This window comes from Semicossyphus pulcher, unplaced genomic scaffold (genome assembly GCF_022749685.1).
Source record: "Semicossyphus pulcher isolate SPU_LCO1_2020_fin unplaced genomic scaffold, fSemPul1.0.p SCAF_4, whole genome shotgun sequence".
Lineage (NCBI taxonomy): Eukaryota > Metazoa > Chordata > Actinopteri > Labriformes > Labridae > Semicossyphus > Semicossyphus pulcher.
The window spans coordinates 7,373,833-7,397,578 of NW_027211715.1; the positions used below are offsets into that span (position 1 = coordinate 7,373,833).

General features: G+C 41.0%; 1 protein-coding gene across 1 annotated transcript in view; it reads right to left on the bottom strand.

Moving 5' to 3' along the window:
* LOC138606957 (uncharacterized) overlaps window positions 1–23,746 on the bottom strand; it is a 75,118-nt gene that overhangs the window by 18,022 nt on the left and 33,350 nt on the right. The window contains exons 9-12 of the mRNA XM_069679448.1: window positions 15,440–15,539; window positions 14,362–14,420; window positions 12,568–12,632; window positions 2,313–2,462 (exon numbers count right to left, since the gene is read on the bottom strand). Coding sequence (XP_069535549.1) covers window positions 2,313–2,462; window positions 12,568–12,632; window positions 14,362–14,420; window positions 15,440–15,539 — 374 coding nt within the window. The remainder of the gene's footprint in view (window positions 1–2,312; window positions 2,463–12,567; window positions 12,633–14,361; window positions 14,421–15,439; window positions 15,540–23,746) is intronic.

A 23,746-nucleotide genomic window follows, 5' to 3' on the forward strand; every position in this document is an offset into this window, starting at 1 on the left:
TTTCATCTTTATCTTTTGACATTTGTTACCAAAAAGTGACTCTACAGGCCACCAGGATGTTTTGACTATACAAGGCATTCTGTGCAGATGCAGACAGATGTGGAACACTTTTATCATTACAAGATTACCAACTTACCTGGCTGATATGGACATTTCTATGCAAACATATAGAACGGTTTTTGCATGCTTTGATAAACAATATGAATATACGATCATACAGATATTTCCCCCTTTGGTTGTGTGTGATTCCTCCACACGGTTTAAGATGAAGCACTGCTCCCCAATCACCTTTACAGAACCTGTGAAGTAACACTCACCAGAAATCCCCAGCGTTTAACAAACAGCAAAGTGTCTAAAAGCAAACCCTTGTTTCTGATCCCAGCGACAGAGCACACGGGCACTCCTCTTCATCCTAGCATGGCTTTAAATGCACGGAGCTGCTCTAAAAGACTCAACAGATGAGGAGAACAAGGTCAGAGGATTGGGATTTGAAGTGGTGGAACAACTCTTGGCTCCGAACAGATCCTTTTTTTTTTTTTTTAAACAAATCCACTAGGGGGCAATGTTGGTCCATGAAATCAATGCATGGAGGAGAGTACCTGTCACTAAGGTTGTCTCAGCCATGTGGGTCACAGGACTGTGCTTTTTAAAGAGATGAAGAATGAGCCGTGATTGGTAGGGGAGAAGGAATAACACAGAAATAAAAATTCATGCCAAGCAATCAAAATGAAAAATGGTTGTTCTGCAAATCAGCGGAATGAAGGAGAACTTAATGGAAAGGGAAAGCCGGAGCCAGGGAGCTATTAGATTCAAAGATGCTTTGAAATAATTACATATTCAGAACAAGAGCTGTTAATTGTGCTCATCCACACAATTCTCTGCTGATGTATCATCATTGTCACCTTTTGGGCATCAGTGGAATAGCATATGATGACATAAAGCTAAATTAGCATCAGAACAGACAACCTTTTGCTGTTTTATGGTCTCAGAATTCAAGAGAAAAGTATGCATGAAAGGAAATCCATTAAGGGAACAAGCTGTTGTCCATTGGTCTTATTTGACAATATGTCTTTCTAGCTTAGATATCAGAGGACATAGTTGCTTCCATAGAGTGTGCTTTGAAAGGTTTGACCCTCAAGATTATAAGTATCCATACCCACAGTCTACACTATCTATTATTGAGTCAGCCTATCGATCCCGCACAACAGTTTTAAACTCCTCAAGAATTGGGCAAGTATTTCAGATCCTCTTGTCAACTGTTCAAGGTCAAGAATTGATTATCAAGCTTTTAGGCCTGGTGGTTTCTTAGAATCATTACTAAATGCAACGATGTGCGACAGCTGTTCAAACTACACCTGCTGACGAGGCCTGTGTAGTGTGGGTAGATAGATTGTTCCAACTATTCTGTTACAGGGTCAGAAATAAACTTTCAATACAAATTTTAACGAGCAGTCGAGGAGGTTTGCAACCAGTTTCAAGGGAGGATTTTTGCAAACATCAGCCCACTCGTCTGTGACAGAAAATGCAAATGGTGAATAAGTTCTAAAATGTTTTTTTGTTTTTTTGGATTTCAATAAACAAAACACCCCCCCCTTTGCTTTACAGCTGTGTTCTGCCCTTGCATGATCTTGGCTTGGTCCCAAGATCATGCAAGGCCTTGTTCTCATGAACCACAGACTGACCTCAGGAGCATTTACTCATTTACTTTGGTCCACCAGGTTATATCAGCTCTGTAAGAACATCTGCACTAAATAACTTAGTGAGACATTTATAGTATAATCCTGGCCATCATTATAAAAAAATAGGAGGTTTATTAGCATTAGTAAAATAGTTGTCCTAACTGACTACAGGAGAAGACCCTAATAAACAGCCGATATGTACCTCTGATTACAGAGGGCAAACTTTAATCTGGACTGATGCTCACGTATCATATCAATGTCTTCAAACTTAGAACATTTTGCAATCCCTATCAGAATTTTTCAGTTTAATTATTCAATCAATCTAGCTATTACAGTGAGGTTCATAAACAGGTCCATTACTCTTTGTTAAATAGACTGTAATGTGATTTCTTTTAAATTAAACCTGTAACCTAGAGGCAGAACAGGTGCCCACAGACAATCCACTAAGAATTGATAAACCCTAATTCACCTAATGTCGGTGGAAACATAATGGAATCAACTAATAAAAAACATCCACTGCAGGGCAGACTAACAAGTGCATGACATTTATGAGATAAAGTTTTATGAAAGCAATGGCCGACAGGCTACAGTAAAAGGTCTGTGGCACAAAACGCATTAAGAGTTGAGACTCACTCCTCCAGAGAGATGTTGGAGTACGATAGAGGGGAGACGGAGGAAGGAGGACCAGACAGGCTGCTGGAGTCAGGCTGAGTTGTTGTCTCAGCTGCCATCCGCCTCTCCGGTAACGACGTCTGTGGGACGATTTCCAGCACTGCCCAGCACCTGAAACACACACACATTCACAGACAGTTACTAAAGGCAGGTGGGGAAAAGAATCACAAGTAAAAAACAAACATGTCATTCCACTATCCCATATCCCTACAATATCAAGCTCCATCTACTTTTTTTACAAAATATGTATGTCCTCCCCATCACCAAGTCTTTTCACAACCAGATGCAAACATTTTTGTCACAGTGGCTCAAATAAGACATGATAGAAGTTCTGTATCATTGTATCACAAAGCAAATACTTTAAACACACAGTTTAACAACTCCGTTAAATATTGTGTATTCAACATGATGTCCCACTGTTGTTACACATCATGGGAAATATTTTTGTTTCTGAATGATTCTGTTTTCTTTGGGATTTATGGCGGTCATTATGAAGCTAATCCAACAGAGGCATTTTAAAGAGTGATTGGTTTCTTACTCAGTTCACTGAGCAACAAAAATACAAATATTTAACTAAAACCACAGGAAAATTAAACGTCTTATACAGCCTGATAGCAACTTAGTTTTCCAGCATTCTATTAAACAAATCATTTATTTCACACCTTTTAAAAAGCTTCTGTTTGTCCAATCACAAAGCAGAGAGTTTATTGTAATGAATTCCCATCACAAGTGGCTATTGCTTTAAAGCACTGGTATTTATTTAACATGTGCAAATCTAATCTTGAGAATCTCAGTGCAGACAAGTACTAAATGTAAAGTATTGTTTGCCTTACACATTTTGATATTTCCTTGCCTCAGTGCTTGACTTGAGTATCCTCTTGTTCAGACCAAAATTTGGCAAACCATACTCAGCTAATTTGGACTCCTTTTATGGTGGTGAGCCAGCTGGGATGTACTAAGTGTGTAAAAGAAGGAGGGGGGTAATCTTAGTAAACATACTGCAGGAGGAGGCACAATAAGCAGACGTTTGTTGGTCCTGGGGCGCTCTCAGTTTTACCAGGGTATACTTATTCATTCTGAGACTTTCTAAGATAATACACATGGTTGGAGGCATGGCAGTCTAATACCAAGTCTAATTTCACTTGTTCCCCTTTTGAGAATAAGAATGCCTGACAAGAAAACACAGACTTAGGGCTTTAAATATCTCATATTAACACCACCATGAATTAATTACACTTATATTAGCCAAACTACGCTGAAATGGAGCATGCTTTTAGTTCTGGCAGAGCGCTGAATCAGAAAACATGCTCAAAAACTTCTGACTCTCATATTGATGATATTCTATAACCATAACACAGCTGCAGGTGTTTCTGCTGTTTTCACCCACCTGCTGGACGACACTGTCAGTAGTTGTGTTGTTTATGCACTCCATCTGACACCACAGCCTCCGTCTGTTCTAGTTTCCCTTTTGACAAACTTGACATTGGCATCCATTCCCTCGTGTATTATGTGTATGCCAGCTCTCAGTGCGGTGTGTCTGCTGGGTGTGCGCTGTATAGCCCTTAGAATTTCAAGCACAGAGCCTATTCAGAAATATAACATTTGACTCGAAGTTTGTCACTCCTATACAGGGTAAAGTTGTTTCAGTTTTTTCCCCTCTTGAGTCAATTATCCTTTCCTCTTCATCTTCAGTTGTTTCAACTTTTAACCCTGCAAGAGTAGTGACCAGCTGAAAGTGGTAGGTGTTTGTGCATGGACTTTGTGGGGGTCTCCAAGTGAAACTGCTATTTTGGGTCATAAATGTGCCGGGGGAAGCGGAATACAGATCAGTGTAATGTTGATTAATAAATGTGCACTTTTCACGTTGGAGGCGGCAGATTTATCAACGTGTGTCCTGCTGCCTTCAAATGTCTGCATTGATTCTATGAACAGCATTAAGCAAGAGTGGACAACAGATACTGCAAGAATCACCAATGTTTTTCTGCTTACCCAACATTGCGCCTTGATTTATAATATTGGTGTAAATACATGTTCCTGTGTTTTCATGTGTTTAAGGTCAATAGGTCAGACATGGTGGGTTTCTTTAAGGAAATTAAGTAAAGATGATCAAAGGACAGAAGATGTAAAGCATGAAGTCATCTGCAGTGAGGATATGAGCTATCTTAGAAGTGTAAAAGTGGTAATCTCAAAGATCTCAGTTTCGTTCTCTTTGGCGGCACCTATGGCGATAATCGGTAATTGCGGGAGCATACTTCCCATATATCCAGACAGTGTTGCATGTGTGACGTACACAGTTGGCTCGCTTTGTAATGGTTGTAACTCTTGATTTTCCTCGCTGACGGTCACTTTCCTTTTTAGACTGTTTGCTTCATCTGAGCGTCAAATTTGTTTCCTTTTCTTTGGATTTTCACTTATTTTTGAAGTTGTATCTGTAGTCATCGATCTTTTCTTTGTTTCTTCAGCCATAGTAGATTACTGTTTACTCGCAACACTTGTAGAGACCCGAAAAGCAGCCGCTTAGCTCTGCCTACCCTCTCTGGCAGACCAACCACTGCTGGGTGATGGAAAACGCGGCACTAACTGGGCGCCGCTTGTGATTTTTTTTTGTGATTTTTTCCGTGAAAGTCGCCACAGACAGCCAGTCTGTAATACTGCAAATGCAAAGGCTTTCATCAGTGGGCCATAGGCTCAATTACCATTGTGTTACCTCATTCGGCGATAGATAGTGACTTAACATTTATTTAAATGAAAATCTCAGAGATTATCATTTTATTAAGGTATAATATAAACTATAAACATATTACTATAATTTCCTGCATTATATACATCTGGGCCTTGGTCATGGATTATAATGTTGCTGGATTTTACTCTCAGTCAGTCATTTCTCTGTAAAACACGACATTTTCATGCTTAAATAATTTTGTGAAAGATTACATAAAAGAACGAAACATAAAAAATATGCCCATCATCAAGAAAGCGTCTGTGAGAAGTGAACTCCATGACATCTTTTCCCTTCATTTAGACATTTACAGCAGAGCGTTTGTCTTTGTAGATGATGTGCATGAAATGAAAAGTCCTTGATAGGTAATGATGAGAAGGATCATTTTCCGTGTTGTTTTTACGCCTCTAAGCTGGCAGCAGCTATGATGTTTTTAGGGCTTTCCATCCATTCTATTTTCTCAGGAACACCTTGAACTTCCTCGGACTTCTACTTGAACTAAAGAACAAACTGATTGGATGTCTCAGGTCTCGGGTCAAAGTTCAAGGTCAGTGTGACCTCACAGGACCTGCTGTAGCAATAAATAAACTATAAATTCATACGCAAACTATGACAAAATCCACTTAAAATGTTTAACTGTTCATCTGAAGCAGAAGAACAAAGCATAAAAACAGCATCCCATACAATGACATAGCTGACTAGTTTTTGGCCTCATTCTAAGTATCACACTGCATTACACAAAGGATGGAGTATCCCTCAGGATTACAATATAACCAGAACCTTACTGTCAACTGCTTTGTCAAATGTTCAATTGTTCGCAGCTCAGATATGTGTATTATGAAAGACTATTAAGCCTGACCAGCAGTCCCAACGAGGCCTCCAGCAGGGATTTCCCCTTGGATTGTGTTTAAATCTGGAGGAAATCGGCCTGATAATCCTTTAGGGTGCAGCTAGTCTTTGAAGGTTTTCTAAAAACAAAAGAAGGAGATGGGGAAACAGAGGATGAATCACAAGTTCTTTGTTTGAAACCAAAGGCCATAAAGTTGGGCTGCAGGGAGAGAGAAGTACGTTTTCTCCTCTCTCTGCGGCACTGGTCTCTGAATCGGCAGTGCAGAGTGCAGCACTGAGAGATTTATCCATTCATTTGTTGTGGCTACGCTCGAATGCACCCAACAACAGACCATTTCTATTTTATTCTACTAGTCTTTCACTCTGCTGGGTGGCTCAACAGAATTATGTCCCCAACGATAATTATCAATCAAAATTATGGTCTAAAAAATTGAGGCAGAGGAAATTGCTTACCAGGACGTCAAGCAGGAACAGGACCCCAAAAAGAAAAAGTGTGATAAGAATGAGAAAGAGTTGAGAGAAAGCAAGGCGGGGAAAGGGGATTTGCATCTGTGTAGTGTAAGGCGTGATGATTTCAGTCAACTTATGAAGACAAACTGTGCTAGATGTCGAACCTTTTGAAGAACAAATAATGTCAATTTGGATGCATAACATAAACTTTTGACTTGTTATTCTAACATAGTTTTGAACTATTAGATAACATGAAATGTTTATAATCCTTTAAAAGAGGGAGACAGTAGAAAGATGCATGACAATGGAAGTCTTTCCAATGAATTCTTTCCTTAGTAGTTTTTACAACCTTATACTAAAACTTAAACATCTCTATGATTTCTAACAAATGAGGTGCATCTAAAAATGGCACGCAAAACACAAAAAGTAGAAGATTAGTTTGTCTCATCTTCATTCCTCCGTCTATCTCTTCATAGGATGAGTTCAGACACAGTATATAGTGAAGGTCAGATGCATAGCAGTGCTCAGAGCTCACCGTACAATCAGAGTAGTTGCACATACAAAACAACGGGAAATAGACATCTAGCATAAAAATATGCTTGTGTGGGCTGAAGTCCCATGTGTGGGCCGATGGTGCTAGAAGATAAATATGAGTGGGTACACTGCCTGTCTAGACAGATGGATTGATTCAAATTGAAGCGTTCTTCAATTCAAGAATGCTTTCAGATGCACAAGATATATCGAGGTGATATATAAGTCTGATCTAATGTGAAAACAAAGGACTTGAAGCGCTGCTGGGTCTTTGCAGTAATCACATACAGGTGCTCTTTGGATGCTTTGAGTTTGCTGAGCTTATAACATCTTGGGAAGGGCTCTTTGCATAAGTAAAATGAGAACTCGTTCAAAAAAAAAGACGCAATTGTCCTTCAAAAAGCAATCCAAGGCACACAGATCTTTAAAATTGCAGCAGCGGCCAGCATGTGCTCTTGTGCGTTATGCAAATTAATACATGATGATGTTACCGATACGCAAATTAGCCTATGACGTCATCTGGCGACTTCTAGTGACTTTTGTAGCTAGTGCTAGCTACTTTCATTGGAAAACAGTTGGCAACACTGGCCTGGACAAAGATATCTTATCACAGTTTTTGCCTCATCACCACATGACATGCAAGGGCATGACAGTGCAAAAAATGGAACTTGGGAAAAGTACGATCTGGCCCACGCAAACAAAGCAGGAGGGAATCTTTAGTAAGGGCTGAAAAAACACTGAAAACAAGGGTGCCCTTCACACTATCACACGTATCACTAAGTATAAGAATCTGACCACAGTAACAATGAGGAATATGATTACAGATGACAGGACCTGATCACAGACATCTGTCTAGTGTTGCAGTCGTTGACAGGTGAACTAAAAATCTAAACCTATGATGTGAGGATCTAAAGTAGGACCCTTTGCATTAACCCTTACTCTTAGAGAAATGTGATGTGGAAAGAGTTTTCTGTAAGTAACTATGAAAGTGAAAGTGAAAGTGGATTCCATCCACCTTGCTTTAGTTTCCAATGAAAAGGTATACACAAAGAGCTCTATAAGAGAGTGAAACAAACACAAAGCTGAAGGCTTATCTAACCATGCATTTACTGAACTATAAGTAAACGCAAAGTTTGAGTTGTTAGCAGTGCATGTTGGCCAAAGGGCTCTGTGTATGTGTTGAGAGAAAGGGAAGCCTGTTTACAGGGCTTTCAAATCACTGTGAAATGTTATCATGAATCGATAAATGGAGCTCCCCAGTGAAAAAAACTGCCATTATAGAGCATTGCTTTGCCACGGAACACTGCTTTCACAATCCGGTGTGTAGGTTGGACACAAAAGAGAAAAAATACAGCCTGAAGCTCATAAATCTCAGAGAAGTATCCCAGAGGAGAGAGACTTATTGTGTGGAGCTGCTGTAAGTTGTTTTGCCAGAAGCTGATCAGTAAAGTACACCAAAGGTCAGAGAAAGCCAATTGTTGGGTATAGCTCAGTGAAATTTGTCATGGGTGTGCAAAGACTATCTCACGCGGCACTGCAGCAGAGCATTTTCTGAGGTTTCAAATCAGCTGGTCTGTTCATTTTGTATTTTAACATTCTGGAAATATTCAAATGATGGAAGGATCTTGAGAGAGACAGATAAAAAGCGACTAAATTGTTCAAATCAGACAAATTAGTAGAAGCCGAGATATCTGCATTTACAATAGTAATCAAACTACTCAAACTCCAAGAAGCAATGTATCCAACACTTCCCCTAACAAAACTAGATAGCATGATTCTAAAGCGCTTACTGTGGTACATGGTGTTGTTATTGAAACCCAACATCCAGAGTAAGTAATACAGGCCTTTCATTAGATAAGGTCTCAAGCTCAAGCCGTGATTCCTAGGTGATCTCACATGGGTATATTTCTCAGACTTAACAAAGCTTCTCCAAAGCCAAAGAGTGTACAACTATGTTCAGAAGCTAAAAAGAACTCTCTGGGAAACTGGAGTAACACATTAAAATTTGTCTTTCCATTCCTTTCTTTTTCTTTCATGAAATGAAATATTTCTGACTGACTGAAACAAGTCAAATACGTCCCCCAAAAGCAAAAATTTTTCTGCTTTTAATTTTAAAGACTTGGATTTAATTTGTATGTTCTTTTACGTTTCTGTGCCATTGACTGTAAAAAAAGATGGACGACATGACAGCTCCCTAAAAGTGAAGCCAAAAAATTTCGAGCGCCCCCTGTTGACTGGCTGCAGTATAGGTAATAAAGCCCCCCTCCTCCAATGTTAACAGATAGGACATGAGTCAAACTATAAAATCAAAATACATGCCAAAAATTTTTTGGGTAACTAGCTGTCATTATAGCTAGTTATTATCATGCTGATTTATGTCCAAGTGTTCATTTTTCTGAAAAGTTTAGTTTTATTTAGTTATTTGATGCTGTAAAAAGGATGATTGACAGCTCTGTTGACAAATACGGCTCCTGCAGTCGATCTGTTCCGGATTAGCAGAGTAGAGGAGGATCGGCAAGAGAAAACGAACGAAAACAATCACTACAGTCATTGAAGTTTCCATATCTGTGAACGTCTGCTTCGGACCAACACAAATAAGCTGTTCTGCTGTTAAATACGTCGGCGTGCAGGATAATTGACGGTTTTTCCCCGGTAATTTAAGCGTGTGTTTTGGTTAGCGAAAGTAGCTATGGCAATCTCTACAGTGCAGCTCTGGCTCCAAATGACATCACCATTGCAAGATGGCAGCGCCTATCACTGGGGCTATTTTGTCTTCAATTTCGTAGAATAAGAGCAGATGGAGACACGTCATCAGTCTATATATACAGTCATTGATCTGTACAATAAGGATATCGGAGTGTCTCATGTGTATGATGGGCGGCTGTGGCTTAGTGGAAGAGCTGGTCGTCTTTCAGTCGGTCAGAGGTTCGATCCCCAGCTCCCTCAGTCTACATGTCGGAGTGTCCTTGGGCAAGACACTGAACCCCAAATCGCTCCTGGTAGCATAGCCAACGGGTGTGAGTGTGATAACTGATTGACAGTTGGGCACTTTACGCGGCAGCCTCTGCCATCAGTGTATGAATGTGTGTGTGTGAATGTGTGAATAGGATATGTAGTGTAAAAGCAGCTTTGAGTGGACGCAAAGAAAAGCTCTATAGAAGTACAGTAAATATACCATTTACCATTTTTTACCTACTACAATGCAAAACGATGACGCTAAAGACCACGTTCACACACATATATCTGAAAATATACCAACCAGATATCAAAAATCATCCCCATTGGGAAGCCGACATGAGTTGAAAATAAAGCCACTGTTAACAATTGCAAACATTTTTAGTGAAGAGAGTGAGGTTCAAGTTCCACTTTAAAAAATCAGTGCAGTCTCGATCCAAACTACATTGCCCTGAGGCATGGAAATAGAAGGTTACACGTTCCCTCCAAAAGCACCTGTCTATACTCTCTTCAGCTACAGAATGGGTTTCAAGAGGTTGTGGATAGTCCACGCTCGCTGGTGCATCTGGAGTCATCTGTTGAGGGCTCTTAAGCCAGATGGCCTCCTTTCACTCTGGACTAGATTCCCTCTGGCTGCTGCTGTAAGTGTCCACACTCCTCAAACATCTGCTCAAGGTCTCAGAGGGTCCTGCCCCTGTGGCCAGTGTTGAATGTCCTCCAAATGGTTCAGCAATGTGGTCAAGATGTGATCATCTCAACGACACTCAATAGCAATAACAGTCGTAAGTATATATGAGCAGAATTTTTTTAATTTCCATGCCTTGCTTAAGTGGTACTTATTAACAAAATACCATTCCCATAGACAGATGGAATATGCCACTTAACTCTATTGTGATAAAATTGCAAAATGTAAACAGGACACAAAATCCAATATAGCCTTATCTCTGTAACACGTCTTTTTTTCTGTTCCCAAAAGTATAGCTACATGCAACGATTTCAACACATTTAACAATCGAGACCTCCTTCAGACGGCTGAAATTCATAGTAGCTGAAACCAAATGATTACTGTTCGTGAAACAAAGCGCCCCCTCTTGAACTTCTTGCCTCCAAGATCCCAGACCCTCTGCCTGTGGAGAGGTTGTTCACATAAATAGCCCCGTGTCCTGTGGTGCACTCCCCTGGGAGGCAATACATCAGATGTTCTCCTGGGGGAAAAAGATTTTTGTGTGAAATAATATTTTCTTTGTTTTTTGGGTGGGTAGGGTGTTTTGTTTTCTCTTGGACCGTACACTCAGAGCAGTCTTTTTATTCAAAATTTCCCTTGCACATGGCTGATCTAGCATCACCACCTGCAGCTGTATGTCCATGCCAACAGTCAAGTTGCATTTTACGCCATTTTTACCAAAATTTGACAGTGTAGCTGTGGCTGCAACGGGGTGCAGGGGATATATTTGTCTACTGAATGTCAAAAGAGATAGATAATCATTAAAATAAAACAACATAAGCAGACCCCGACATTACCCCGGCTTTCTCCTGCAGCGACCAAGTATCATGTCGGGAGAAAGTTCAGGTCTGACAAATGCAGCAGGAAATACTCAGGAACCTTCACTGCCAGCAAGTGACGGGGGAAGGGAGGGGGCGGGGTCTACTGCAGCGAACAATACGTCACCCTATTTAAAGAAAGTTATATTGTAATTCCTTTATATCTGTGCTTCATTCTTCTCCACCAAGTGTTAGTGTTTGTTCACAAAACTACTTTAATCTGCTCACCGTGCTTCTCTCAGTTATTTCTCCCCACACACCTTCACCTGCTGTACCAGCACACAGCAGCTCTCTCTGCTTCTCTCTTCCTATCCATCTGATCTATGCATCCATCATGAGCTGCACGTTTTACAAAGTTGCCCAAGAAATACTACTCGCGTTTTGTATTTTCCCCCCGCAATGAGGTGAGCCGCGCGTGAACGAGGCTCGTAGTTACGTGTCTAAACAATCAAACCCGACTAGTGAGGTCGACACTACACAGCTGCACTTAAAATCTTATAAAACAGAATAAGTCAGTCTTTAACAGAAAACGTCGCACCTCAATCAATGCATTTACAGGAGGTACGTAATAGCGAAGGTGCATGTCTGTGTGTGTGTTTCATGATGAGCATGTGGGAGATGCTGCTGCAGGTATGGGAGAGACAGAACACGAGGGGCGAATGTCCAGCAAGTTAATCAACCGCGGATGATGATCTTTTTGATAGATAAAAAAAGACACATGACAGAATTAATCGCCAAATATACTTGGCCCCCTTGTTGACCTTTGACCACCAAAATCTTATTAGTTTATCCTCAAGTCCAACCTGAAACCTGAAAGGTGTATGCAATAATAACTACTCACTGTCTGGAGGTTACTTACTAATAAAGCTCTTATATGGTGGAGAGGAGGTTGAGGGGTTATGTCTGCTTTAGCTACGTTGTCATCCAGAGTGTCCTTCTCTTGTTGCTTTCTTCGAGGTTTCTACCATTTCTTTCTACATTCAAGTTTTTTAAGGAGTTCTTTCTTATCTGAATCAGGCTCTAAAGACAGAGTGTTTTGTATGCTGTACACTGTGTAGAGCACCTTCAGCCAGACTTGAGATTTATGATATTGGGCTGTATAAATAAAAATAGTTTTGAGTTATTAAGATGATAAAGAGCAGGACATTAAGAGATGATTAATGTGCTTACCACAGGATGTTGAGCACAGTGCAGGTTGTCAGACCTCCGAGAACAGCTCTCCGAAACCACAGAATCTGGACATTAAGAACAAACAGCACACGGTGATCAACATCCTGCTGAGGCAGAGTTACACAAGAGTTTTATAATATCATAAAACACTATGTATCATCGCATTGCTGCCCCCTCCTTTCACATTCGGTCATTTATGCACCTAAACAATGCTGAAGAGGACTCTTTGTGTCAGTGTCAGTGACTCACTAGCTTTCAGCAACCACACTTGGTGCTTCTGACCTTGTCTTTGTATGATTTATGCAAAATATCTGTTTTTAATGCAAAATATCCATCTTCAAAGACACTTTAGATACAATGACCTCAAAATATACAAATCACGTCGGGGACGATGATACATTTTGTGGTGTTTTAGCGGAGGCAGATGTAGGTGGTAATTTATATGAAGCTGTGAGTTTGTTCTTCTGACAAGACACTGAATAGATTGTAACAGCAGAAATGCAGGCTTGCAGTCAGAGACAGGAGGATCTATGCAGGGTATTTGTTTGCTTTAAAGCAGTAAATCTGTTTCCATCCTTCCATTTTCATGCAAATTTAAACGTGTGTATAAAAGTTACTTCAAAAAGGAAAATTATAAACGATACAAAAAAGCCTTTAAGCTGGGCTCAGGCGGAAAGTAAGTTTAACAATCGAATCAATACCAACATAATGTGAAAAATGTGCAGTGGAAACAGAACAAGCAAATAAATCAAGGCGTAAAGGAAGTGACTTAAACATCCCTCAAGCTTCCACTGAACAGACAAATACATCTGGTCTGTGTGGAGCGACAAGGAGTTTGTCACCTGAAATCAATGAATTCCACCTGGTTTTCAATTGTTGAGGTTTGATTGACGATTATTTAACAGTTTATTGCCACTCAACTGTAAAATTGAGGTGCTTTTCGACAGCAGGAACTTTCCCCAGGAATAAGGAACCTTTGAGGAACTCTGCGTTTCGATAGTTCTGGGGTAATAGATTTACCCCCTGAAAAGTCCCTGCTCAGGGGGTAGTACTTTCCAAAGGTCCAGGAACTGCAGTGCTGATCGTTTCTGATTGGTCGAGTACCTGCAGTTTTATTTGACCTGCCATGTTTAAAAGACTGCAGCCGCAAGCTCGCTGCTATCATTGTGCTTCAAGCTTGTTTATCACCGTGCATTGGAATCAGAGAAGAAAGCCTATGACAGATGGACCGACGACGAGGTGCAGGCCTAGCTGAACATATATGCAGAAGAGGACATCCAGCAATGGGCCACAGGAACCATTTAGTTCCTTGAAGAGAAGTTCCTGGAAGTAAATGTTCCTGGTACTTTTGGTCGAAAAGCACCTTTAGTGCAACTTATTTCCACAGTTTCCCAGTTTGGGATCAATAAAGTACATCAATCTATCAACTCTTTACAGTATCTTGATACACCTTACTCTTTATATGACATTTACAGATGGAGCCTGTCTGAAAAAACTAGACCATTAAGCAGCTTTTCCTTCACAGCATTTAAACTTAACCAACAAAGAACGACTCAGCCAGCAGGCAGGGTCATTCTTTATTAGCCCAGTACAACTACAGAACAGTTGGTCTCATTGAGAGAGTTGGCAAAAGGTCACCACAGCCTCTTAGTGTCTCACGGCTCCCCACACGTCACAATCCAATTCTTCTGCATTAGCACACTGGGTGCCTCATAAGGACTTCTGAATTTAGTATCTCACTGTATGTCTTCATATCTACAGGCAGTGTGAGATGTAGGAAAGAGCTGTATTTACCTGTGTTTTGTTGTGTGAGATCTGTGAGAAGAGCAGAGGCATCACGTTTACAATCCCTCCTGTTGACACAAAACAGAAGAGAAGGTCAAACATACAGTTCGGGAGAACTCACAGTAGCTTTAAAGAGAAAAACATAATGCAGTTACAGAAGAGTTTTTATCGTTATAAAGCAATCTGAGTCTTGGTCATGGTGGCTACATTGCCAGATAGACTGTAATGCTCTCCTAGCTAAATTTCCTTTTGAAACGATATTTTTCTTATTGGTTTGGGGTCCACCATCTCTGATACAGTGGGCCTTTTCTGTGTTTTTACTCGTCAACCTCAAAGAGGTGATGGTCAATATAAGCTGCAGTTTCGCTTCTTATTCCCTTCTCAAACCCTGCTGTAAGGAGCTGCAAAACAACTTAAAACATCAATTGTGAATAATAATGGAAAACTAATATTCGGCTGCTTAAAACATCCACATAAATGCTGACATACTGTTGTAAGGACAGGATGGCTAATAATGAGTCCTGTACTACTCCCACAAGACTCTGAGGGACACTCTCCTAAGCCTTCATCAAAGTCCACAAAACACATGTGGACTGGATGGTAACTCCAATGACCTCTCTAAAAACACTGAGGATAAAGAACTGGTCCTCTGCTCCAGGCAAGGACAGAATTCATATTCCTAATTCTGGATGTAAGGTTTGACAACCTGTTGGTGCTTTCCAACACCCTTGAAATAGTTGTCCCAGATTATTAGAGTACACCCTCCAGCACCCCTTTTCAGCAGGTGAGTTGGACTAAAGTCAATCATCAATCTTGAGACCATAAGCTACTGTAAGGGATCAGTGCTTTTTGGCCATGTTGCTGTTGTTACAAAGTAGATTTCCATCTCTGGTTAGCAACTCAAATTTAAGGTGGCTGGTTCACTATGGTTTAAGTCCAACACGGTGAATTTGACTGAAAAAAGAAAGGATAGTAGAAGAGGGAAAATGGACTACAAAAAAAGAAAATAAATCAGGTGACCATAAAGGGTAAAAGACAAAGACACAAAGAAAGACTGTGAACAATATTGTACAAAGCTGATTCTCACCCAGAGCCACTGTGCCCATTAGGAAAGGTTTCCCCATCTGACTGAAGTCACTGCTGCTCTGAAGGCCGACCTCTGACCCCACTGCAAATGTCACAGCCACCTGAGACACAAACACACCACACAGGTCTTTTGTAAAAACAGAAGCATTACACGTCCTGTGATAGTCAAGATGCTAGTAGATGCTAGAAGTAGTGGAACATCAAGGTATTGTCAAGCAGGTAATTAACTGCTCTACAACAGAACAAATAAAACAGGATAGTAATATCACTTAGATACACTTTAGTTTATTATTCTCAAACAATGAAAGTTAAATGACTTATCACTGAGCGTGGTGGATGCTGAAGGTACAAATGAAGCAACCAGCCAGAGGAATAAAAGCTCCTTCTATATAAAAAGGTAAATACTATGGCATCCATAAAAGAAAAGATGGCTTTGTTATCTTTAAGACTTCAAAAAGTCCCACAGTTTACAAGACGCTCTCCCTGCATACACACTGTATAGTACTGAATTGCTCTGAAAGTGATATTTAAAATCAACAATTGTTTTCATGAATTCCTCTGTTTGTTCTTTAGCATCAGCCTGAATATAGCTTTTGCAAATGGCTGTAACATGAAGTCAATACTTTTGTTTATCGTTTGTAATTAAGTAGAAAAAGAATCGCCTCACTGGGAGACAGAGTCATCCTTTTCAAAGGCCGGACACAAAGAAAAGTAACTTTAGAAGACTAACTGCCAGCTGAATCACTTGCAGATATTATATCGTTTTGTAGTCACATTTGCTGTAGCTTAGACAGACTTCTTAAAGAACACAGGGGTTTTAGTTTTTGACACTTGATTAATTGATTAATAGGCTGTGTTTTTGTCTTATTTCGTCAATGTGTAAATCATCAGTTAGCTTAAAAGAGGAGTATTGAGGACAAAATTCACAATGGGAGCTTTGGTAAAAACCCTTCAAGATAACAACAAAGTTAGAAACTTCTGTGGCACATGTAGGAACACACTTGAATGGCCAAAAAGAGAGTGGACGAAAAAAAGTGTAACCTTTGTTACTGGACAAACAGTAATCTTTATAGGCAGGGACGTGGATTTCCAGGACGGCAGTTGTGTTCTGGTTTCTGTTTGTAGTAAGCTTGTATGCAGAAAAAAACAGTCTTTGTGGAGAGCAAAAGCAAGCGGAACCTAATGCACTGTAATAACGTCCCACCAGCAGTCATCTGATGATGATTTAGCTTCTTCTGAATCTCTATAAACAGACATCTGCATGCAAACAGCTAACAATCTGTTCTAGATTCAACTTGAGACAAATTCCCTTGACCCGTTGTCACGAAAGCCGTTCAGCATTCAGATTCCCTGACTTCCTTGAATGCATCAGATCGATCTGACCTCCGTTCAACAAACAAGCATTTTAAAAGTAGCTTTCTTCTCCTCTTGAGGACAGACCTGACAAAGCTTCATTTTTAGTTTTGTTAATCTGCATCATGATGTTGAAATTTTGGCAAAGGTAAGACACGTTCATTAAAGTCAATCATAAGAAAAACTCTTTATTTTTCTGTAAACAATGCAGCATGCAGAAAAGGAAGTTGTTTATCGCTACATGGCCCGGCATGTTCACCATCGTACCCAGTGGCTATATCGTCGTCAGACTATAGCCGATGGGATCCGAGATTGGATAAACAGAAATGTGAAAACTGCATTAAACCATTTCACAGCCACAGGTAAGAAATGGAGGTTGAAGGATGAAAGACAAGAGAGGAGTGCAGTGAAGAAACTACATCGTAGAAGGACAGAAGAGAGAGGTGAAGTGCAGAAGTGAAAGAATACTCCAGAAAGAAAGGAGAGGAGTTAAGAGTTCAGGGGGAGAGCAGTGATGAAGGGGAAACAAGACACAACATTGATTAAAAGCAGTAAAGAGGAAAAAAGAAAAGTGGAAAGGAGGAGAGAATTGTTGAGAAGGAGGACAAGCTGATTGGTTCTAATGACATCTAAGTAAAAGTCCTCAAGATGCACTAAAAACATCAGCCCCGTCTTTAGAAATCGACCTGAAATTGTCCGATCATCTCACAATCGGCAGGTTTCATTAGGGCTTTAGACGAAGAATGGGCCACATTTTACTTAACTACTCACCACACACACACATTAACACACGCACCATAAACCTAACTGCATTATCCTCTTCCAAATGATTTGAGTGCCCTGCACCAGGCTGCAATAACCCCCTGCTGTCATGGGAGCCAGCAGCATTAAAGGTTCAATGACAACTTTATTAGAGGTGAGGGTCTGGAGTCTTAACCAATTATAAAGCCTGAATAAATGTCACACTAATTATTTCCAGAAAGCCGTGAAATTGTAGTCGATTCTCCGTGAATAATCTACCTTCAAACACAATTCCACAGCTCGGTGCATGAGATTCATTTAAAAGTGGGTGTATGTGTGTTTGTGTGTGTGTGTTCATCCACATCTCTATGTGTGGTTGACGTAATGGCTAACCCCTCATTCCAGCTTGAATAGAGCTCTTATCAAGGTGTATCAACTTAATTTGGGCTTCACTTTTACTTTATTTGTCTGAAGGTTTTTGTGAGAAACAATCAGTCAGGTGTCAGGCCAAAAGGAGCTGCTGGAGAAGTTCATTGATTGGTTGAAATGATAGAGAAGAGAGACGAGGAGAACAAGTGAGACTCTATTATTTAGAAAGTAGGTGCATGTTTTGCTGTTTCCAGATGACGAGGACAGAGATGCCAGATATAGGTGGGTGATACCCAAATCCTGAAAAAGTTGTGCATTTACGAAGGCAAAAGTAAGCTTTTATTAAATGTGTTGCATGGCAAAAATCCCAGAGTATGACGTAAGAGACACCTCGATCCAAGAGTGTAGGTTGCAGATGTTGCAAATTTGGTTGCAGATGTTCAGTTCATAATAATATTAAAATAGTTTGGCATTTCATAAGTAAGCCTTTTGAAAGCCAGGAAGCAATTATAGCAGCTCAACGCAACGATGGAACAAAAAGAACAAGGCTAACCTTGCTCTGTCCAAGGTTCAAACATTCATCAGATATTTCGCTCCCTGAAGGACACAGCAGCCATAAAACAAACCAAGAGCGACCTGGCAACCTGGCTCACAACCATCCACAAGTCTGGTCTCCCTGGGAAATTTAAAGCCTGGATCTATCAGCACAGAGTCTTGCCAAGAATACTCTGCTGGCCCCTGTTGGTCAAAGTACCAATAACAATGGTAGAGGTACAAGAGAAGTCCATCAGCCAGTTTCTCAGGCAATGGCTGGGGCTCCCTTGGTCCTTAAGCAGCATCGCCCTGTACGACCATTCCACCAAACTGCAGCTCCCTTTCAGTGGACCAACGGAGGAGTTCAAAGTCACCCGCTCCAGAGAGGTGATGATGTACAGGGACTCTGCAGACGTCAAAGTCGAATCAGCAGGAATTCTCGTGAAGACCGGGAGAAAGTGGCAGGCACAAGAGGCCAACACCAGAGCTGAGGCACGACTGAGAAACACGGCGCTGGTGGGCTCCGTGGCAATGGGGCAAGCAGGTCTTGGTTGCTTTCCAAAGCCACGTCACGACCTGGCCCGTGGAAAGGAGAAGCGTCAGCTGGTTCAGGACGAGATTCGAGCAGAGGTGGAGGAAGATCGATTTAGCATAAAAATGGTCGGCATGTCCAAGCAAGGGGCATGGACTCGGTGGGAGCATGCAGAATCCCATAAGATCACCTGGGCAAAGCTGAACCATCACACATCAAGTTTCTCGTCCAATCAGTCTATGCCAACCTGCACACCTGGGGCCGAGTCGATACTCCCGAGTGCAAGCTGTGCCAGAGGAGGGGTAACTTAGAGTATATCTTGAGCTGCTGCCCGAAAGTGCTAGGAGAGGAGCGGTACCGCTGGCGTCACGACCAAGTCTTAAGATCTTTGGCGGACTCTATTTGCACAGCGATCCAGCACAGCAAGACCCAGGCCACCCCCAAACAGTCAATCTCCTTCATTAGACCGGGACAGAAGGCTCATCAATATCAGGGGGGCTCCTCACCACCGCTCGTAACTGGCAGCTTCAAGTCGACCTTGGAAAACAGCTCAAGTTCCCAGTCAACATCACAACCACTTCTCTCCGTCCAGATCTGGTGCTAACATCAGAGTCCACCAAGCAACAGATGTCAAGTCAGATGAGGAAATATCTATTCCTCTTCCTCTAAGCAAGAAAAAAATTATGAAATACAGTTGTTACATCCCCAAATATACGTCAGGGGACACTGTCTTCAGAAAAAATAACACAGATAGTTATGTTTTTGGCCTTTATTTGCTATGACAGTAAAGATAGAGGAAATGTAGGGAGGGGAGAGTGTGGTCAAGTGCACCAAAGGGCCACAGTCAGAGTCAAACCTCTCAATTTTTAAAGTAAAAATTTGTCGACAAATTACAAAAATATTGCTTGCACAGAGGTCATGTGATAATATTAGTCCTGTGTTGATTGGCATCTCTGTTATATGCCTTTTTTTGCAAAAATTGTTGTTTTCTCCTTAAAGTACGGACTCTGTTGTATGGAAGCAATCATAAACAAACTTTTGACATCATTTTAGTGCAAATTCTGCAGGCTCATCTTACCACACAGCATGGAGTCAGGCCTGCAGAAAGAATAAGCTCAAATCCCTCCATCCTGTTTACAAAATTCTGCACAGACATTACGGCATAATTTTACTATCTGCAAATATTATAGAACAAAAATGGAACAACAACAATGGAGGAAAAAAGCTTGTGTCAATTCCATGTGGTCTAACAATCCCACAATGCAATGCTGTCTTTTAAAGATGTGATACCTGTCAGGGCTCTTGATAAATAATGATGATTCAGGAGTGTTTGATCTGAATTCAATGCCCTCTCTTGACTGAACTGTTCAATGTGCAAGTAGTAGTGAATGGGAGATGAGGAAGCCATTTGGGACACAGACCATGTTTGACTGACATTTCTCTGACTCTTCTGTTTGCTTTGTTGCACCCTTTTGTTGAATGATTTACACCTTCATCAACAATCCTTAATACCTGACAGGTTTGTGTACTGTCTGACATGAACAGGCAGGAAGAGATAATTAAAAAAGATGCACAAAAAGACCTCAGACTACCCCAAGTTTAATTTCCACAATGGCCATCACTGTACAGATATGTATAAGGTGCAGTGATGTGAATGGGTTTGATTATTAGTGTCCTAAAAGGAAACAAACTGCTGATGTGTCAGTCTAACACCCATCAGGTTGCTTACATTGGCCTTCGTCTCACCAGAATCAATCCTAATCAGGAAAGCTGCCCTGGGGGCTGCTTACAAGTCCTTCTCGCTACATCTTCATACACATCCAAAAAACTCTCATTTAAATCCTGCTCAAAACATCAACTTCATAAGTTGTTTACTGCCAAGGTTTCTCATTCACTTTTCATAAAGTTGACTTAAAAGGAGCTGCATGCACCAATCTAACTTTGGTTTTCTGAAAGTTTTTTTTTTGCAGAAAGGAAACATCTCCCTCAGGCCAGTGTTTAGAGATTGGAATAAATTATGGCCTGCTTTATTTAGGATTATACTCCTGTGAAGGGAGGCAATCAAAGAGACGCCAGCATTGATTTTGTTTTGAGAATGTTCGGAAATTTGCGTAAGTGCTGTTTAAGCCCTTTCCACACACTTTAATGTTGAAAAATAGAATAAATATAACAAGGTATTTCTATTTTAGGCCTCTGTTTACTTAAACCAATCTAGGATGCCATCGTCTACAGTGCAGTGGAGGATATTATAGTGCTTCAAGTGTAACTATAAGGGATATTGATAAGGGATATCTGGGCCAAGGCTTCCATTTCCAAGCGCTGGCCATTTCATAGTCAAGTAGCGACTTGTGACGTGAAAATGGTGATGGGGTTGAGAGAGCTTGTTATATGAAAATATCTTTTTATAGAGTTCATCAAAAGTTAATGTGTCAGCTAATGTGTCGATTGATTATAGGCGATGGATTCAGGGATTTCATTTCACACAAAGCTGTCTGCCTGTTTTGCTCAAGAGTTTTCCTGCAGTCAGATGACGTTTAACATAGTCTGGTGGAGGTTTTCCAGGGCCCATTGGAGAAGCGGATAGCATCCTCCAAAGGCACAGAGCGATATTGCATTTTTTTCCTACCATAATGGCATTACCTCCAATAATAGCATGATAGGACTGAGGTTGAAAAACTGGCCCTTTTAAGGCTGAACTGTGTGTAAGTAATGGGGTGATGAATGGACTGCACTTATATAGCGCTTTTCTAGTCTTCAGACCACTAAAATGTCTTTTACACTACATGTCACAGTTACCCATTCACACACACATTCATACACTGATGGCAAAGGCCCAAGCGCCAATCTCCAATCAGTATCTATGCTCATTAGCCACCAAGAGCAATTTGGAGTCAGTGTCTTGCCCAAGGACACTTTGACACGTGACTGTAGCAGTCAGGGATCGAACCCCCAACCTTCCGATTGAGAGAAGACCGACTCTACCAGTGAGCCACAGCCGCTGTGTCTATCCAGGGGTGATAGGTGAGAGGTCATCAGGGACGCTAGCTAAGCAACACAGTACATAAAATGTACACAGCAGAAATGTCAGGTCGTTTGGACCGCCATGTATAACTGTCTATCTTAAACGTCACAATGAAAATGACAACATAAATAAATAAATAAAAGTTTTTTCCATCTTCCATAGCGTTAACTCTTTTGTATGTCTATTGTTATTTCTGCCAGTTTCCTCCCAGAAGTGCTTGTTGTCATTAGCATACGTCAGAGTGATTCAATGCCTTCCAGACTGAGAACAAATGAATAAATGAGAAACTGAGTGCCATGACATCTGCAATGACCTCCCTCAAAAAGTCCCTTTGCCTTCTATCAATTCAGTCCCAAATGATGCAAGTCATAAAAAAGTACATCAATGGATCCTTTTTCGGTAAAAATTGTAAAATATAAAGAGGGTTACGACAATCTTCAAAACATTTTTTGTCTGTGACATTGGCTTTGATGCTTCAGAGCCATCGCTGGCTGAAGGTCATACTTTACCCCTTTTATTTACCATGACATCACTTATTAAATCCCCCTGTCTCTCTTGCTGCCCCTTCTATCTTGGCAGCTCAGGGCCTGGAAACTGCTGTTTTCTTTCTAAGTATACCAAAATAGAAACATTAATATTTCAGCCATAAAGAGAAAAATCACATTTGCTGGGCCATAAATGGCTGGAGCTTGACGATAGTGTGTTTTATTCTGATGCAGTCGGCCTTGCCTGCCCGGCTCTCTTTCATATTGATGCAGAGTACAGGGAATGGCTCTCAGTGCCCTGCTCCAGAAGTGAACCTCTAAATCTTAACGCCTCCCTCTGTTTGGGTCTTAGCTCTAGGACACATTTCTCTCATATTGTGTGTGTATATGTGTGCGGGAGGATAAATGTGAGTGACTTTCTGTGTAAATGTCTCCACCTACAGGGCAGAGACAACACAACAACCTCCAAAGACAACATAGTTACAAGTTGTTTTTGAGGATATTATTTTATCTACCTCTTTTAAAATGTGAGGACAGAATTGAACCAAACATTTTTGTGAAGTGAGTGTGTGCTTGTGTTAGCTTTTGTGGTGTTTTATGAGTGTGTATGCTATCCATGCAATCTAAAATCAATCTGCCCAGTTTCTCCATTGTTTTTCAAGGACAGAAGATCCTTGCAATGAGTCATAAAGGTTTTGCTGGCGGCCTATCCTGGAGGGACAAAGTCATTGATCTGATGCTGGTGTATGGATAGCTGTTCGCCTTCAGCCTCAACAGCTATACAGCCAAATATCAGGGCAGTGTTTACCACTGCTATCTCACAAGGGAATTTATTTGACCTGCAATTCAGTTTCCGAAACAGCAGGTGTCATTGTGTGGAAGTATATACTGACGTAGCATGTCAAAACAATCGCAACCAGCTTGATACCCAATGACACTGGCACAAATCCAGGGCCCTTACATATACTGCATAAGTAGGCCTACATTAAACAGGAGAGGTCTCACATCAATTCATGTATACAGGAGGGACATGTTACCAGAGCCTGTTTGTCTCCCTGCTTGCTTGAAGAGCAGGTTTTCAGCAGACCCGCCTCGCTGCAGCAGAACGAACAGGCACGCGAGGGTAAAGCAAGGGGATTCTAGATAGTGGTTTAGGAATGGTGTCATTTTCTTGGATGGATAAAACAGAGAATAAATCAAACACACTATAATGGGTCTTCTTTGGCAGCCCATGAAATACCCGGATGGCACGACCATGTAAATTCAATGAGT